The sequence below is a fragment of the Mandrillus leucophaeus genome, unplaced genomic scaffold (genome assembly GCF_000951045.1).
Source record: "Mandrillus leucophaeus isolate KB7577 unplaced genomic scaffold, Mleu.le_1.0 Scaffold533, whole genome shotgun sequence".
Lineage (NCBI taxonomy): Eukaryota > Metazoa > Chordata > Mammalia > Primates > Cercopithecidae > Mandrillus > Mandrillus leucophaeus.
The window spans coordinates 951,231-969,930 of NW_012105731.1; the positions used below are offsets into that span (position 1 = coordinate 951,231).

At 47.7% G+C, this 18,700-nt stretch overlaps 1 protein-coding gene across 1 annotated transcript in view; it reads right to left on the minus strand.

The window, feature by feature from the left end:
• Positions 1-16,086, minus strand: part of OPCML (opioid binding protein/cell adhesion molecule-like) — a 930,171-nt gene extending 914,085 nt beyond the window's left edge. The window contains exon 1 of the mRNA XM_011997211.1: positions 15,367-16,086. Within this exon, the coding sequence (XP_011852601.1) occupies positions 15,367-15,427 (61 nt within the window). The 5' untranslated portion in view covers positions 15,428-16,086. The remainder of the gene's footprint in view (positions 1-15,366) is intronic.
• Between the last annotated feature and the right edge of the window lie 2,614 nt (positions 16,087-18,700).

Below are 18,700 nucleotides of genomic sequence, written 5' to 3' on the forward strand. Positions count from 1 at the left end.
AGTGTCCCCAGAGTGTATGGTCCCCGGTGCAGAGCCGGGACAGAGAGGGAGAAGGCGGAGAACCCTGGAGATGGAGAATTATGAGCCATGGGGTTGGATGGTCCCTGTCTTTGGCCTTTTCTTCTTGCAAAGACTGTTTTGCATTTATTTCCTTTCAGTGGTCTTTTTTTTTTTTTAAATAAACAACAGAATATTGTGGATGCAGGTCTGCATTCACTGATGTGTTACTCATTTTTACCACAAAGATAGCATTGTTGAAGAACATTACAGCTGCCGCAAGACGGGGTCTTCCGTAGCAATGGCACTGTACCCACATCCAGAGTGAGCTGTGGCCAAGGACATATCCCCACACGAAGTCCCAGAGGGAGACAGTCAGAGCCAAGTCATTAGAAGCATCTTGCCAAGAATGATTTGACATTTCTGTCTGGACTCCGTTCCCAGTCACGTGGCATGACTCTCTGCAATGGTCTCCAAAGTGGTGCTTGTCCCCAAGGGTCCTCTGAGTGATATATGGATGTGAAAGGAAGGAATATCAGAATTCCTATTTTTATCTATTTATCTTACCCTTTTTATCATTATATATGAGAAAAAATATGTGTAGTGATTATATATTACTATACATGTGTAGTAGTAACATACATATCATTTATATATGCATAGATATATACTGTATGTGCACGCTTAAAATGTTTTTTGTAAAAACCATGGGAGCTCATAAACAAGAATTTGGGAGCCCACTGATAGTACAGTGGGTCTTAATTTTTTAATAGTGGAAGGTGATTGTGTACAGCTGGTGTAATAAAAGTGGAATTCCTCTGGGTGATAAGGGGCAACAGGGAGTCAGGGAGTGGGGGTAACTCCCTGCAACTCACCGCTAGGGCGGTGGGGTCTGGACTGCACAGACAGAAACCCAGGTATCAGGACAAAGAGCTGTGGGAAGGGATCTGAGAGGCATCGTCTTAGGGGACAGAAAACTAATTAGAGCCGGGCTGACTCCTGGGCAAAGTCATCGGTGCCAGGGTCCAAGGAGCAGTGAGCAGCGCCGGGCCACAGAACGGAATGGAGGGACACATCTCAGGAAGAACAAGGTGTTTCTGAAGAAGGGAGGTGAGGACTAAAGGAGTTTTCTGAGCCAGAGTGAGTGACTGAGTAACCACAGCCACTCGTTCAGGCGGTGCCCGTGGCTACCTTGTGTGCAGAGTGGGAACAGTAAAGGCTGTGCACCTTGCTGAGCATCAGGCACAGAATGGACAAGGAGGATGACTGGGGTCCTCACTTTCTCCATTTCTGATGCCCAGGAAGCGTCTCTTTCTCTAGCATGGCCAGCTCCAAGGAAGAGCCCCTGGCACTTCTGCCTCTGATGTTACAGACACAGCCTCCAAAAGACCCTCATGAGCAAAAAGAGGTTCACAAGAGGAGTGTGGTGTGCATATGTGTATGTGGTGTGTGTGTAGATGAGTGTGCATGGTTGTGTGTGGGTGGGGTGGGTGGTGTGGGTGGATGTAGGCGAGGTATGTATGTGTGTAATGTGTATGGGAATGTGTATAAGTGTTGTGTGGGGGTATAAGTGTTGTGTGGGGGTGGGTGTGTGTGCTCATATGGGTGGGTGGTGTGCAGGCATGGTGTGTGTGTGTGTGTGTGTGTGTGTGTATGCATAGGGATGTGCATGAATGGGTTTGTGTGTAAGTGTGGGCAGGTATGGGTATCTGTGTGTACAAGTGTGTGTGCATGGATGTTTGTGTATAAGTGTGTGCGGGTGTGGGTGTGTATGCAAGTGTGTGTGTGAGTGTGTGCATATAAATTTGCATGCACAGGTGTGTGTGTGCCTATGGTTGGGCAGTGTGCAGGTGCTGGTGTGTGTGGGGCTGGGGCGTGGACAGTGGCAGGTCCTGATGTATTTGGGGCTGGGCTGTGAACAGTGGCAGGTTGGAAGATCTGCGGCAGCTTCTGTCCATGCTGAGATGCCCTGTGCCCGCCCCCTAGGGTTCTGCCATGTCTGATTGCTGCAACTTGCCCTCTGGTATGTCAGGCAAGGAGCAGCCCACAGAGGTGCTTGCCCTGTGGGTAACAGTCCCTGAAAGCCTCTCTCCTCCTCTTCAACACGGAAGGTCCTCGGCCTATACAGGAACATCCTGAGGGCTCAGGATTCCTTCTCCCTGGTGCACTGTGAGCAGGGTGACTGACTCATCTTCTGCCTCTGTCTCTGTCCCAGCAGCCCTTGTGCTGGGGTGCTGGGTGGCCTGGGCTTCACCTTTGCCCTTCCTTGTCTCTGGTTTCCAGACATTCCTAGTCCCGCTTTCTTCCTAACTTTCCACCTAGTTCTAACCTTGGTTTTCTGGCTTCACTCTGCCACCTACCACCAAATGTTCAATGCAATACAAAAGAGGAGACTTCAGGAAATCCTGAATGCATAATTAAGATATTTTTATGTATTAATTTATTTGAGAAAATATTTGAGGAAAAATAAAGTCCAGCCATAGACCTAAGCGTGAGATCTGTTGATGGTGAAGCAAGTCCTACAGCCAGCATCTGGGAGAGACACAACAGAAGGACAGGGGAAACTTTACTGAAAAATCTGTCACAGTCACTCTGTTCCCAGATATCACCACCAAAATGTAGCTAAAAAATAATCATGAACAGTTGAAAATAAAGGGGAACCAAGATTATAAGACGCTTTTTACGAGGGGGAAAAAAGCTATAATGCATCTTCCTTGATTTCTCCCACCTCCCCTATCTTCCTGAACTCTCTCTCTTGTGTTTCTGCTCTTCAACCACAGCATAAAATGTGACCTTGATAACAAACACACCTCTTGCCCTCCCAGGCACACGTGCTGCAGTGGTGCTTCTGGAATACTGACTGAGTAACAGTGTCAGTGGCTTCTCCCGCACCTCTAATCTATAGGCACATGTGCCTGCCAGACAAACCCGACTTCAACCAGCCAAGCTTAGCTGTGTCTAATTGCCTTCTAAAGTAGCATCCACTGTTTCTATGAAATTTGACCACATCAACGTAGCTTCTACTGCATGTGAGAAAGATCTGGGGCTGGGTGCTGAGCAGCTCACAAGCAAAGCTAGATGGTGCCATCTTACATTTCTGAGAGTCTGCCCATACAAAGTGAGGCTCAGAGCCCTTGATGAATATGAAGACATAATGAAGAGTGAATTTTCTAGTTCCAAAGGAAGGCTAGAGCAGCTCTCCACCGCACCTCTGGCAAGACAAAGACTCAGTGTGTGGGTAAGGTACAAAGAGCTCCGCTGTCCTCCAGACCCAGTTTACGCTGAAGTCCTTGTGGGCTTTTGCTGCCCAGAAGACACAGCTGGTAACACAGACAGAAGGACTCCTCCCAAGTGCAGTTTGCATGGGAGGTTCCTGGTCTCAAGGGCCCTTTTCAGAACTGCAGGCCAGCTCCCCATCCCGGCTTGAGCTGGGTCTTTTTCTGAGGCTCCCAAGAAGCTGGGCCTGCCGGATTAGGGCAGAGGACAAGATGGGCGTAGGACCGATTCCAGAAAGGCAGCCCCTTTCTCCCACACAAGCAGAAGAACAACGGTGCCGAATCCATGGTGCTCATTCTGGACTTAGCCCAGCATGGGTGCAAGGCTTTGTGGGGACCCGAGATGATGCTGTGGTTTCCCCTTGGGCCTGAGCCGAGACGAATCTAACCTCTAGGGATGCACTCATCAGCCCATGTGTACAGAAATCAGCCAGGCCCCTTTCCAATACGTGTTCAGTAGCATCAAAGAGGACCCCTCTTTCCACAAAAGAGTATTCTCCAGCCAAACACCGTTCCCTAAAGTTCTACTTTTAGTAGTGACTGCAGCCGTAAGAGGCAGGCATTATCAGCCAGGCCTGGTCTTCATGGAGCCGGAGAGCACTTTTAGCTTGACTTGAGGCTCCATGGTGGAGCTCTTTCTGAACCCGTTTCAGGTCTCTCATCACAACCCAAATGGCAGAGTCCATGTTCTCTGGCAAGGCTCAGCTGAGGAAACATAAGCCACTTCCCAGTGCTCTCCATGGGAAAAAAAGAGGCAAACCAAACATTGACTCATGCCTGGGAAGTGAATGCAGGAGTTCCCTGGATAGGCCTCCTGCTCCAAAACAAGAGTCACAGACTCTCTGGCATGCACTCCACTGCTAGTTATCATCACAAGCCGTCCTAGCCAGAGAGAGAGGAAGTCACAGAAAATGGAGGAGAAATGCCCAGACAAGAGTCGCCTTCCGAAGCAAGGCAAGGAGACCTGGCAACCTGGAACTGCACAGCACTTCAGAAGGGGTGGGTCCATCCGGCTCCTCTCCCAACCTTTGGGTCCACTTTGGGAATGAGGCAAAACAGTTCTTTTGGATTTTACAGAGAGAATTAAAGGTATTCAGTACATTAAACTGCTTGCCCAAGATCACTGGGTTCATAAGCTGAGAGGCAAAGTCAGAGGCCGTGTCCTGGATCAGAAAGTCTGTGCTTCCTTCCACAAGGTGGTGGCAGGATAGCTAATGGCTTTAAAATTAATAATTTAAGTTAAAGAAGAAAAGAAACAGTCATCTGGGCCATAACAAAGAAGTGGCCCAATCCTCATGGACATTGTGGGCTAAACTGATGGCAGTTATAAGGTAGTATCCATTGACTCCCAAGAATTCTCCCCAAACAAAAGGAGGGTGGGGCCCACCAGAAAAAGATGCAAAATGCTGATAGTGGTTTTCATCGTTCCTTCCCATCTGGGCTTCACCCAAAGAGGCATCCATCCCAGTGCCAAGTAAGACTGGGCACTCCTCTCCTCCATGGGATAAAGCCAGGGGACTCCCAAGGAAACTCCAGCTTCTCTTGGAGCCTGTAAGCTGATGGGCTATTTCCATCTGCCACATTCTCTCTTCCAACATCCTCCTCTCTTTCAGGGGTACGGGAAATCCCTTGGCACTGGGCTGTTCAGGAGAACCAGGTTAGCTTATTCGGAGAAGCCAAAAGCTTCTGTCGGCCTTTCTTTCTAGAAATGGAAATTCCTATAGGGGCGTGGCCTCCCCACTGTCCTGCTTCAGCCTGCTACCATCTGACCATATCTGGCATGGTTTTGAGTCTGAACTCTGGCTTCCTGTTCTACATTTGTCTACGGCTCTTTTGGACCTACTGTTTTGATTGCACCCATGCCTATGTTGTCGACTGTGAAGGCAGTGCGGTGGTATTAGGAGTGGAGAGGTAAGAAGACTTAGTGCATTTGGTTCTTCCCTTAGTAGCACACAAAATAGTCATGCTGCACATGTATGTGATTTGTACACTCTACGCCACCATTTAGCATGAATCATTAATATAGAGACTGTGGGATTCTCAGTATAGCTTTTCTCTTGGCTTAGTGCAGAGCCAAGCCCAACCAGATATTTAAAAATAGATGTTTTGATAGTGAAGTGATGATAAAATCAGGTACCTGTCATGGTGTGTAGACCAAACAAGTCAAGTTGACACATATCTGGCATTTGGTATTGTACTACCCTGAACATATTCTTCTGCATATCAAGGAGCAAGGTATTTCTGGAAGTCTCCCAGTTCCTTACAAAGGTCGTTCAAAGTATGTAAATGCCTCTGAAGGAGACAGGGCTTCTGTTTGTTTGTTTCTGACCTGGACTCTAATCTGTGGGTAAGAGGGAACTTGGAGCTACCTGTTCCACAGCGCTCTTTGTACACCAAGGTAAGAGAGCTTCAAGGGAAGAGTATTGGCCAAGGTTATAGTTCCGTTTTCCAGCAAGGTACCAGATTGGGAGGCAAAGTTCAGTCCAACCCTTCACTATGATGTTGATATGACACCCGACAGGTGATGAGAAGAGCTGAATTCAAGAGGGGGCTCAGTCACTATCTGACTACGTGACTTCAGGTAAGACACTCAAATGCCCTTTGCCCGAGTTCTTCATCTATAAAATGAAAGCACTCAACTAGACAATTTCCAAGGTCCTTTTTGATTCCAAGGACCTCTCACTTTTTAAATAAATTACTGCAATTTAAAAAATGTTTGTATGGAGCCAGCCATAGATGCCACTCTCTGCTCAGAGGTGTCCAGGCGGTGGGCCATGGGAAGGTCATACATACTTTGCGTCATGATAATATTTGTGAAATAGTTGCATCTTGGTGGCCACAAGCTACTTTGGGGTCCATTTAGAGCATCTCTAAAATGCCTGGTTTCTTCCAGGAGGAAACAACCACAAGCAGAATCCAGCAGATAAAACACAACTAGGGCTTTTTGTAATATTTTTGAAGGATAGAGAAATCAAGTTATTCAATTTTACGCCCTACATTAGACCCAGAGAGGACACCAGTTAAAAGATTGAGATTATTAGACTGCCAAGAAGTATGGGATTTCTAAAAACAACCTATTCCTTGTTCCAGGACAAGATCACACCTAAGCTGAAAGAGATCACATACAAGCAGGAACCTGAGGACAGATGTTCTTCTCAGCATTCTCCCAGGGGTGTTAGTGCTGAGAATGGGGAGACTTTTAGATTTCAGTTCTGTATATTCTGACTCTCACCTACAACTTTCTTTTAAAGCCTCTCAAATGCATTCGTGTCTCCATTCCAACCAATATTTCCTAAGTTCCAAGGCACAGCCATCTCCCGTCTGAACTACTACAGTAGTCTTCCAACTAGCCTACCCCTTCCCGGTTTGTTCTTTCCCAATCCATTCTGCAAACTGCAACAAGAACAAGAATAAAAAAATGTAAATCATGAATCACATCAATGGAGTTCCATTCTTGCTTGGATAAAGACCAAAACGATTCACATGACCTTCAAGGGCTGTCTTCATCTTCTGACCCGTTACCAGCCTGCCAGCCTCATCTTGACCCATGCTTTCTTCCTCTACACTCCAGCCAGGTGGGAGAATGTGCTCTGATTCTTCATGCTACAGGACTTCTGCCCATTCTATTCATTCTGCCTCTTCCTTTGGTCTTTGCTCTTGGGTTTGGATAATTTCTACTCATCCTCCTTCATATCTCTGTTCAATTCTCACTTTCATAACGAAGGCTTCACCAGCCTCCTTGGCAAGATCAAGCTCTCCTGACAGGCAATCACAGCACCACACACCTCCCCTTCCATAGTTTTATCTCAGTCGTGATTTCACAATCATACGGGTGTTTGTTTGACGCATGTCTGTCTCTCCCTCTGGACTGTAAACTTCATGAGAGCAGGAACCATAACAATTTTTGTTCAGGCATACATTCCCAATGTCTAGCATCGTATTTGTCACATAGTAATCACTCAATAAATCACATGTTGAATAAATGAATGTGCTTGGTACTGTAGAGTATTCAGAGATGAATAAGTCAAGATCTCTGCCATTCAGAATCTCATAGCCATATAATAGCAACTCTGAAATAGGCCAGACTGTGATAAATGAGTAGGTGCAAGAAGTGATACAGCACCCTTTTTTATATCCTGTGGTTTACTAAGCTGCTTTTTACCTTTTCCATATGAACATCGACCCATTTAAGCATTGATTGACCATTCATGACCCTCTGCTATGCCACTGCATTTTTGTATCTCTAACCCAACACGGTACTTCCTATGAACAGCAGAATTCTCCTTTTGATCGGTACAGTTTTTACTTGTTAGCGCCGTGGGCATGACTCTAAATTTCAAATAATCAGGGACATTTCAACAGACACCCTGGTTAAATGTGCTGAGTAATTTTAGTTTGTATTAAACCAATAGCCCACATTAGGGCCCACATCTGTGTTTACGGAACGACTCACACTCTCAGGCGTGTCTGTCGCAGTGTGCGATGTGAGATCCAAAAGTGTGCTCTCCAGCTCTGTGCTGCTGCATGTGTGTTTGGTCGGTAGCTCAGAGCTGGTGTTTATTGACAAGCAAGAACACTGGAATGACTAATCATTATAAGCATTCCCTGCACATTCCTGTCTCTCAGAAGAAAGGCACATCCCCAAACTTCTTGCCCTCACATTGCAGAGGAGAAGCTGCTGGGCAGGCCAACCTGGGGGCCTCAACGCCTTTGAGGACTCAGTGGGATGGAACAGAATGACTGCCTAAAGTAAGTGAGCACTCAGTATTTATGTATTCATTCATTCGTTCTCTCATTCATTTGTTCAACAAATACTGTTTGAGCACTTGCTCTCTCCCACTCGTGCTAGGCACTGAGAATATATTGGAGAACAAAACAGGTGTGGTATCTGCCTGTATAAACAATGGTCCAGGGAGGAAAGAGAGATATAAAATCAAGAATTAGTCAGAAATATATGGACTCACAGTTTTAGAAAAGAGAAACCTGGTTCCAAGGACTTCCACAATAAACAGGGAGGCCTTGCCTACTTTAAAGCATAAAGAATGTTCCCCGGGAAAGCAGTGTTTAAGCTGAGCTCTGCAGGATGGAAAGGATGTGTAGTCAGAAGAAATGATAAGAGGATCAGACTTTTCCAAGCTCAGGTAACCTGACAGGTGAAGCCTTTGAGGAAGGAGGGAACATGCCTTGTCTGCAGAACTGAGATTGTCCAGAGCAACTAAAGCCCAGAGCCGGAAAGGCAGAGAGCTGGAGATGAAGCTAGATGGACGCAGGCCCAGATCGTGGCCTTGTGGGTCACTTGAAGTGTTTCGAAGTCTATTCTGAAGTCATCAAGAAGTCTACACAGGGTTTTAGGCAACGCGAAGATCAGGTCACAATAGGGCCACATCTACCCTGCCTACCTCACAGTCTCTTAGTGCGGAACAAATGAGACCAAAAATAAATTGTTCCAGATGATCCATAAGGCATGAGACCACTGTGATTCTAAAACCATTCGTAACTCCCAAGTGTGGTAAAGTACCATCTGCAAATTCCCCAGGAATAAAAGTTCAAGAATGACCGCTCAGGCCATTTGAGAGACTCTGCCCCTTGAAGTGCCAGAGAGCCTGGTTTTCTCCACGTTGGATTTCAGTGTGCAATCTGATTGTCACTTATCATTTCCCATGCTAAGCGCAAGCAGCCATTCCAATCAATGGCCTGTGTCCCACTGCATCGATTCATCTTGGCCTTTCCGGGGGTCTCTCAGCACAGCATCTCCGCTCAGTAACGAGAATGCACCTGCATCATAATGATAATCCTTTGCACTTCCCCAACACATTGCCCAGGGGGTTCTCAAAGCATTTTGTAAACTTTTAATTAAGTTAGTCTAGTGACTGCAGGATGGTCCCCAGCCTCTCCGAACCAAGAGGTCTGGGGTGGGGGCGGGGACAGGAGGTGATGGGAGACAAGCGCAAGTCCTGCCTCTAGCACCTACTTACTGGCTCTGGGGCTCAGAGGCGAGTGGGTACATGTGCAGGGAGTCTCTGCATTACTAGGAAGAAGCACTCACATATGTATGGCCGTGTCTGGCACAGGCAGCTTGTGGGCCTCCTGCCATGTGTGCCCACAGGGAGAGCACCAAGGCCGGGGGCTACGGTTGGGAGTTCTGGAAAGACAGATATAGAAGGCAAGAGGGAGGACTTGCTTTCCTTAAAGAGCTGTGAATGTGATTTTGGGAGTAGCTAAACTCTGGCTTGGAAATGTACGTGTGCCTTGCGTGTATATGCGTGCAGGAAGGGGCATGCATCTATGGTTGGCAAGAGCGTAGTGAGGAAGAGAAGGGGGAATGTATGTTCACATGCCTAGAGGAAGGCGGTAGCAAGCACATTCGTCTTCAAGCTTCTCCCTGGTTTTAGATTTCTTTTGGCTCCCTTCTCAGAGCTACCTTTAATCCTTCCCTGAGCCATACAAATACCACCATCTTGGGGTATCAAGTGAGTGGTGTATAAATCCAGCAAGTGGAACTACGTCCATGCCCTACTGTGCTAGAGCCATCCCCACCCCTCAGGGAAAATGCAGAGGCAACCAAGGCTTTGCAGGTAAGTAACAAATTCTAAGTCTGGGTATCCCACCAACAGCATAAAAGGCAAGAGGGACAAATGTCCTCGGGACCTAGCCCTGCACTAAGGACTGGGATCAGAGAGAGTGGGAGAGCAGAGCCACCCAAAGGTGAAGCCACCTGCCGGGCCCTCGCTGTCTGGAAAGTGCCAGTCAGTATCAGAGGTGCTAACATCCACTGCTCCTGACAGCCTGGTTTGTCAGCAGCCACAGACCATCTGGGGGCTGACACTTGAGCTCACTGACAGGAATCACAGTTTGCTTCCATATCTCTTCTGTCTCCAGCCCCAGGCAGCTGCAGGCGGATGGCAGCAGTCCATCTGCAAACAGGGCTGCAGGCTGAGGGGGTCCCTGTCCAGCGGACCAGCACCAGGAAAGTCAGTGCCCATAGGCCAAAGGCTATTAGACGGGGCTCCTGGAGTTCCAGCTCTCCAAGGCTGACGTACAAGTCCATGCATCCAGCACCCCGCCAGAAATACCACAACACACTGTTTTGGGAGACCAAAGGTGCCATGTCTGTTGCCCTAGTTTTCTACAGCAGAAAAACTGAGACCTAAAAATTCAAAGTCAGAATGTATATTTCACTGGGGGTCAAAAAGAAGAAAAAGCTTAATATCTTCCTATTTTACTGGATTAATGGCTTTTGAGGCAGGAGAATATCTTAATGCCTTATGTTTAATCAGAACCTATATATAAGGTTATATACCTATAAGGTTATATACCTATATACCTATACCTTATAACCTATAAGTCTTGGTCAATAAATGAAGGACTAGATTGTCTTTTACTAATTTTCATCACTGTGACAAAGACATACATACATGATCAGTATGATTCTACCTTATCTTCTCCCATTTTAAACAATAAGGAACGTCCTCTCTCCTCCAACACGTGAGTTGCCATCTCTCTTTGCCCTGTTCCTAGAGGACCAGGATGAGTTTTTTTAATAATAAAATTTTACAAATGTTTATTTGTTATCATCTAACCCAGGTGTTCAGCTACTCTGTCCAATTGGAAACAAGGTTCATACATGGCTGGAACCCATTCTACAGATTGGTAAACTGAGACTTAGAGGATGCCTTGAGCCAACCAAATAAGCCTCAAAAAGCAACTAATCAAAGAGATCACTCTCAGCTTTCAGCATACTTAAGAGGCTTGGAGGGAGTCCCACCTAAAGAGAAGTGCACTCAGCCCCAGGCAACCCTGACACGGATTTGAGGCTGTAACCACCAGAGGTAGTTCCCAGTAGCTGGCATGGGAGACCCAGGCCCAGAGCTGCCAGACAACAAATGCAGGCAAGTGCCAGCTGTTTAAAGAATCTCCTTCTGTAATTTTCTAGGTTACAGAGATGTGGCCAAGGTTGCTAAGAATTCGAGAAAGCACAAAGGCAGACAGGACCCAGGGAACATGGGAGAACCTCAGGCCCGTCAGGATCTCTGATTAATCTCAGGTTGAGTAGTGCTGCCGAGCTCCAGGCTACTGAAAAAGCCATCTTCATGAGGCAGCTGACGCTATCTCCTTCTCAGCGCCTGCTATTGCCACTGGGCCCGTGCTGAATGCAGACGACGCGGTCTAACCTTATTAACATGTCAATCATTTTTAAGGGATTGGGGGCCACATGATGGCATGAATCCATGATGGCCTAAAGGGTGTTGAGGACTTGCTCATGACCAGATGCTCCGTTCTTGTTCCTATCTCTTTCTTAGTGAGTCTGGCGTGTGGATTCCCCCACTAGACCCCTTGTGCACATCAGGCACTCTTAGCAGGTTCCCTGGCTCTGTGCTGGTGAGAGGCTAAGGAGCAGGAAAGGAATTCATCAAAACTTGGCTGTAGAGCCCACCCCCAGGCCTTACCCCAAAGCCAAACATCCCAGCCCAGAAACTCAAGATTTGGGGACTTCCCTGAAGGAAGTAGTAGGAAGGTGTGTGCTGGAGAAGGAGGAATCCTAAACCTCGGGGAATTTTCTATCCAAGCCCAGGGTTTTCTGACCCTAAACAGGCAAAGCCTGTTTAAGGTGCAAGAGATGAAGCTGTAGCCAGAACCAAGGCTCACAGATCAGTGCATGAGGACACAGCTCAGTCCAGGTTAGGTAAATGGGGACCCCTCCCAGCTAACATCCCTGCTTAGACTCACAAGACAATGATGGGCCAAGAAGGGGACAAACAGGAAGTCATGGTCTGAATTTGAGCAAAGAAGCCTTCCAGGTTAGCAGTCCTTGCATCATGGCACTGGACCCTGGCAGGCCTTGGGCAGCACCACGCCTCAGGAACTGAGGCTGCTGGCAATGACAACACCTTCTCCCCCTTACTCCACCCTGCCCCATGGCCACAGAGCCATTTCTCAAAGTTGGAGGAGAAAAAGCAGGAAGAAGATGGGTTTTGACTCAAATACTCAAATACTGTAGGTCACGGGCACAGGTTTTAAGTGACAGACAGAGTGGTTTGCAGGTCATCAGAAGGATCTGGGATGCTAGCTCCAAATGCTGAGATGAGGACAGGGACTCCACATTTTAACTGGCCTCTCTCCTCCTAGGTGATTCTGATGCATGTATTTAGCAGTATTCGCTTCCTGCTTCCTACAGAGCCCCCAGACCCAAGGTCAAGGAAGCCACCAGCCCAGACTCTCTCTCCTCCTACTGGAACAACAGACTTACCCCCACCAGGGGTGTCCAGCGCCTCAGACTGTGCCTCTAGCGTGACAAGTCAATTGGCCACTGGCCCTCTGCCCTGTCTTGGGTGTGGGCTCATCACTGTCTCCACGTGTGACTGTCTTTTCCATCCCAGAAATTCTGCCTAGAAAAGCTATCTGTGACATCAGTCTCCCCGTGGAAGGTACCAGGCGACAACAGCATTAACCTTAAAATTATTCTGGGATGGAAACGTGTTTTACGAAGAAATAGAAGCTGCAGAATAAAATGGCATCAAGGCCTAACCAGGTCAAGATTCCATTATTACATCAGCCTTCGGTCTTTAGACACAGGGAAAGTAAGTGGCTAACAAGCTGGTATTAATCCCTGTGGGAGAAAAAGCGTCATCATTTGAAACAAAGAAAAAAAAGTCTAAAGCTATAACAGGAAGTAAAAGAAAAGAGACAGGAGAAGTCACAAGTAAGCCATGGCAGCTTATCAGAACTTCCAGATCCAGCCAGGTTTCCCACAGGAACCCCTCAAGATGTGAAGCGTTCTTTCACTTATACCTTCTAAGGCTAACTTTTTCTCCTCCCTGTTCTTGTTTTTCCCGGGCTCCTGACACAATTAGCATAAGAGGAGCCCTCAAAGCAGGTAACAGACTCTTCAGAGACAGGGGACATTGCAGCGATGTCCGTGCCCTGCCCTCCCCCAGAAGACCAGGGGATGGCTTGTCATTGTCGTCCACCATGCTCAGGACATTCAGACAGGGGCACAGGTTCATCCTCCTTTCCCTCAGCCTGCTTTAGTTATGGGTACTTCTCCTGCAAGCAAGGTCTGCCTGCTCCCCACCAATGCAGTGCCACGGGACCCCTAGAGGGAGGTCTCACCCTGGCTCCTGGCTCCTTCAGGGCGCACTGCAATGCAGCTTCGGCAGACTGGGGCTCACCCCCCTGCCTTGCTTTCTAAAGTGTAATGTTCTGATTTCCGCCGTGAGGGGCGCATCCACACAGCCAGAATTCCCTCGGGATGGGAGTCCTGATCTTTGCTCCAGCACAGTGAGAGGAGGGGAAGCGGGTATGAGGAGGCCCCCCGGAGCTGCCGTCCAGCCGGGGACTTGCCTACGCAGGAAAGTTTGTCTTCTCCTGCGGCGGACCCAGTGCACCCACCTGGCTCCCTCTACCAGGCTCAGGCAGGTACTGAGTGTTCCGCTGGCTCTGCCTTCCCTGCTGAGCACAGCCGCCCAGGCTGAACCCCCTAGGATGCTGCTGGAATTTGGAAGAACAGCAACTACAAAACCCCACTCTGAACTTCTTGGTCAGCCTAAAACAAACAGCTGGGAACATGGTTATGCAGAGCCCATCCCTGCTTTAAAAAGTGCCATCTTCACAAGGCGTTACAAAACATTACAGGCTGGATTACTTGTTTTAGTTGATCCTCTCTTCTTTCTCCCCAGTAAACTTCCATTTTTCTGATTTCACTTTGGCATCTTAGGACTACTCAGGGAATTACATTATTAAAAACAACATCCCCAAAATATTTCCACAAAACCCTACCAAGTAATACTGAATATAAAAACATAAAATTGTATGTTTTACCTAAAAAAAGATAGGTAAGGTTTTAAAATCTTAGCATTCAGGTCTGGGTATATATGTATGAAAATTTAGGTTTAAGCTAATGTTTAATCCAATGCATGTATCACAATTTGGGGGAAAAAAAAAAGAGATCCTGACTGTGCGGGGGTTTGGTATGGAAACCGACACTTTTGCTGCTGCCTAAAACCTTGGCAAGCATAACCTAGCCCCTTCGGCATTGTTTGAAAGATGCCTGCAGGCATTCAGTTGTCTGCTTGCAAAGGACTCCTGTGCAATTATCAAATCTATTAAGATGCCTTGGATTTTGCAATGCTTCTGCTAAGCTCATTTTGGTAGGATTGCAGCATCTTACCTGTGTCACTGCAGATTTGTTTTCCCCAAACAAGTAACTGCTGTGAGAGGTGGGATTACATTTAAATCATTAGACAAGGTGGGGAAGGGGCTGGGGAGAATTAGGCAAATCCAAATTTCCAACCTTCCCTCAGCAGGGGCATTCCAAATTCTGCCAAGGGAAATGCACATTCCTGATGTAAGGAACAGGGAGATACTGACAGCATTCCGAATTTCAAGGGCATAATCTGCCCATTTGGTGGAAGGATAAAGAAAGGATGGCAGGCAGTAGAAGGTCTGTGTTACAAGAAATGCAGGAGCAGATGAGTGAGCGGAGAAGGAGGGATGGGGCTGAGAAGGAGCTCCAGGGGGAGAGGGTAGGGGAAAGCAGTTCCGAAGGAAGGGAGGGAGGAGGAGAGTGGGGAGAGGTGGAGAGAGAGAGAAGAGAGACGGAGAGAGAGAGAAGAGAGACAGAGAGAGAGACAGGGAGGTGCAGAGATCTGGACTGATTCAGAAACAGAGAGACACCACCACGACTGAGAGAGAAGAGAGAGTGCCCCTTCCACCCTGCAGGTCCCAACATAGGCAGCAAGAAGGATTTATGGCTGGGAGTTCAAACCCCTCTTCTCCTACCCCCAGGACCACAACTGGTTAATGCCACTTGGTGCCTTTCACTGAAACAGCAGTGCCTCACAGCATGGTGCAGATCTCGAACCCAGCTCACTGGTCCCCGGAATAGAGAGCAAATCCCGTGCTGAAAGCATTTGCGTGTGTGTGAGTGTGTGTGTGTGTGCGTGCACACAGCAAGCCTACCTCTGTCACTCACATGCATCTCACACTCCCCGTCCTCACCCCTTCCTCCTTGCCTCTCCATCTCCCCGCTGCCTCTCCTGCTCTCACGTCGTACAATCGCCCCAGAGAGAGAAAACACCCTTCCCCTGTACGGTACCTGGGATGAAGAGCAGGGCAGTTGTCGCCGAGAAGACGACCCAGTAGGCAGGATGGTACATCTCGACGCTGCGGTGCTCTCAGCTGCCGGGCTTGCTACTGCTTCTGCTGCTGCTACCACTGCTGCCTTCCTCTGTGCTGAATTCTGAGCAGGTTTAAATCCAATGTTTGCAAAGGGAGGGAGAGAGCAGAAGAGAGAGAGCGCGAGAGATGGGAGCAGGCAGGCAGCGTCTCTGATTTTTTTTCTTGCACATACACACAACTGGTAAGAATCATCAGCACCAATCTGTACAGGGCTCAGAGCAGACCTCCTCCAAGGCACGCATTGGCTCCACTCTTCTGAGCGACGCAAGGAGACTTTCCTGCTTGGAAGGCTTGACTCCAAGGGGGAGTCGAAGCCGGCCCCTCACTCACTCCCTCACCGGAGCACAGCCCTGCGTGTTGCTATCTGTGTGAGTATGTTGGTGTGGGGCTCACGTGGACACGTGAACACACACGAGCTCCTTGGTGGGCAGTGGAGAGGGCCTGGCACTGCCAGCAGGGCTCAGGGCACACCACGAAAGAAAGGTTGCTTGGCAGAAATGTGACTAATGCCCACGCCAGTTCCTTATCATTTTTCCTTCTTCCTAGTCTCCAGGCAGGGATGGAGCAGGAACTGCTACCCACAGGGAGAGCTCAGACATTTAAATCTGCACCCCACCCCTCCATTCGGCCATTAACAGCACTTGGAAGCAATTGGTTTTCCCAGCAAGGAGATGGGCATGTTATAGTTTTAAACCAACGATGCAAGGAGAATTGGCCAGTTCCCCACAATCAGAGCATTCTGAAACTCTACCAAGGCAAGATGCTATAGAAGCCCAAACAATTGCTATGATTACAGCATAGGCAGGGACAGATTCAGATTAGATCTCAAGGAGGCGGAAACTTGCTGAAGTCATCGGAAATCTTCACGAGGAGAAGGCCAGGGAAGGATACCTGTGGCTTCCTTCTGGGTTTTTTTTTTTTTTTTCCTTGCTTCTCCTTTTCAGGGTCCAGTCTGTCCCTTCCTCTGGAACAGCAGTTTACACAGACAGTTTACACAGGGAGGCAGTATCTCTGGGTGTGAGAAACCCCAGAACTTTGCCCTGCTCTAAAACGGCCTGCTTGCCCTCCCTAACACATGCTTGTAGGCAGCACACCTTGCTGACTGAGTTATGCTGCCACTGAACTAGATGCTGAACTTGGAGGGTCTGTGATCAAGATAGCACTAGGTATTAGAGACGGGACTGAGCAGACTATTTCTGTCCCAAGTGCCCTCCAAAGACCTCGAGTGGCTTGGATTCCTTCCCAGTTCCATGTGTCCACACCTCGAGGTCTGTGAGTGACACTCCACAGGAGATAATTCTCCCTTCCTCCTTTGCTGCAATTCCCAAAGTTTGCCCAAGTCACCTACTATGGGCAGGTATTCACCTCTATCACTTTAGTTAATCCTCACCAGAGTCCTTCCTTGTAGGCATTATGACCCCTGAATTTTCAAATGAAGTTGAGAGTGGTTCAGTGACTTGCCACACAGCTAATGAGTTAGGATAAAAACCTAGGTCTGTCCTACTGCAAAATCTACAACGTTTTTATAAAGCAGCCAATTGCCAACAAGTTCTTTGGGCCTGACTGAGCTCTTCTCCTAGAAAATAAATCCTGTTTATTTTTAAAGAAGTAAAACAATTGATTACTTCCCTCCTTACGAACAAGTCAGAAAACTTCGGCAGTACAACAGAAAACAGACGATGGTCGTATCGTCCGCTGACACTCATGAAGTACCTACTTAACACAGTCATCTTTTCAAGGCTGGGAATATGAAGAATATGATTTGTTCTTATCTATAAAGGGCATGCAATATATTTCAAGAGATCAGCCAAAAGTTAGCATTGTGACTTTGCGAATGTACATAAAAAATAATAGGACACATACATAGTATTCGAGTCGAATTGTGTACACCTCATCACTGCACACATGTGGTTCACAAGCAAATTGATATGTGAATCCTTTAGGTAATGCTGGAATCCTGCAGAAATCCAGAATTATTACCAGTGGCTGAATCCACTGGAGAACACAACTGACTTGAAATGGTGGGAGAGACAAGATAGGCCACAGAAATGAGACGGACGTCTCACAGATGGGAAGAGAGCAGACACAGCCAGAAACCCTGCAGGAGGGAGTTAGGGGAGGAGATGGGAGACCAAGACAGAAAGACCTTGAATCCTAGACCAGTGATTCAGGAATTCCCCCCTGCTGGGAAAAAAAGTTAATTTCTTTTTGAGCAGGGGAGTGCTGTGAATGAGAGGGAGTTAATTTATGGAAATCAATCTGGGTGAAGTGTACAGGAGGGATTGTGGCAAGCTTACTTGTTAGTAGGCATGGCCCAAGGTTGATAGATCCTGGAACTGGTGGTAGAGGTGGAAGAGGAAAAGAAGGGGGTTGTGTGTGGAACGCAGAAGAGTTAGGAGGACGTGGTGACTGATAGCATTCTACGGATAACAGACATCATGTATTCGCCCTCTGCAGGCTAGATTTTTTTTAAAAAAATATTATCACAGTCAACTCCTATCCGTGTCCTCTATGAAGGTGTAATTACGCCTTTTTGAGAGATGAAGAAACCGAGACTTAGAGAGGTTAGGTAATTTATCCGAGGTCACACAGCTAGTTAGTGACAGCCAAAATTTAATCCTGGGTTTTTCTGTTTCCAAAGTGAGTGATTCCCTAGAAGAAATTATCGTGTTAGGCACTATCATTTTATTGAATATGCACATGCCAATTACTCAGGTATTGACCTTACAAATCCCCTATTTATCTATCACCCACACAGCCTAGAGGGAGAGACTGGAGCTCAAAGAGTTTTAATGACATCCCCAACATTGCAGAGCTGCCCAGGCGTGGAGCCCCAGTTCAAGGCTTGCCTTCACCACTGGCACTCTTAACCACAAGGAGAGAGAAGGAGCAGCACTGGCAGCCTAGGAGGGCACCGAGTCCCAGCACTGCCTGTGCGGTAGCACCTAAGGACATGGAGGTACATTCCGTGCAGTCCCGACCCCACTCCAGGAAAGAGGGGCACACACCACCACTCAATAGCTAGTGGCCAGACAGGAACAAACTGTCCTTAAACTGTAGTGGGCCAATCACAATCCTAGGAACTTCATAAATTTTCTCTGTACCTTTATTGCCAGCCCATTTCACAGATAAATAAATAGAACAAGGCCGGGCGCAGTGGCTCAAGCCTGTAATCCCAGCACTTTGGGAGGCCGAGACGGGCGGATCACAAGGTCAGGAGATTGAGACCATCCTGGCCAACACGGTGAAAC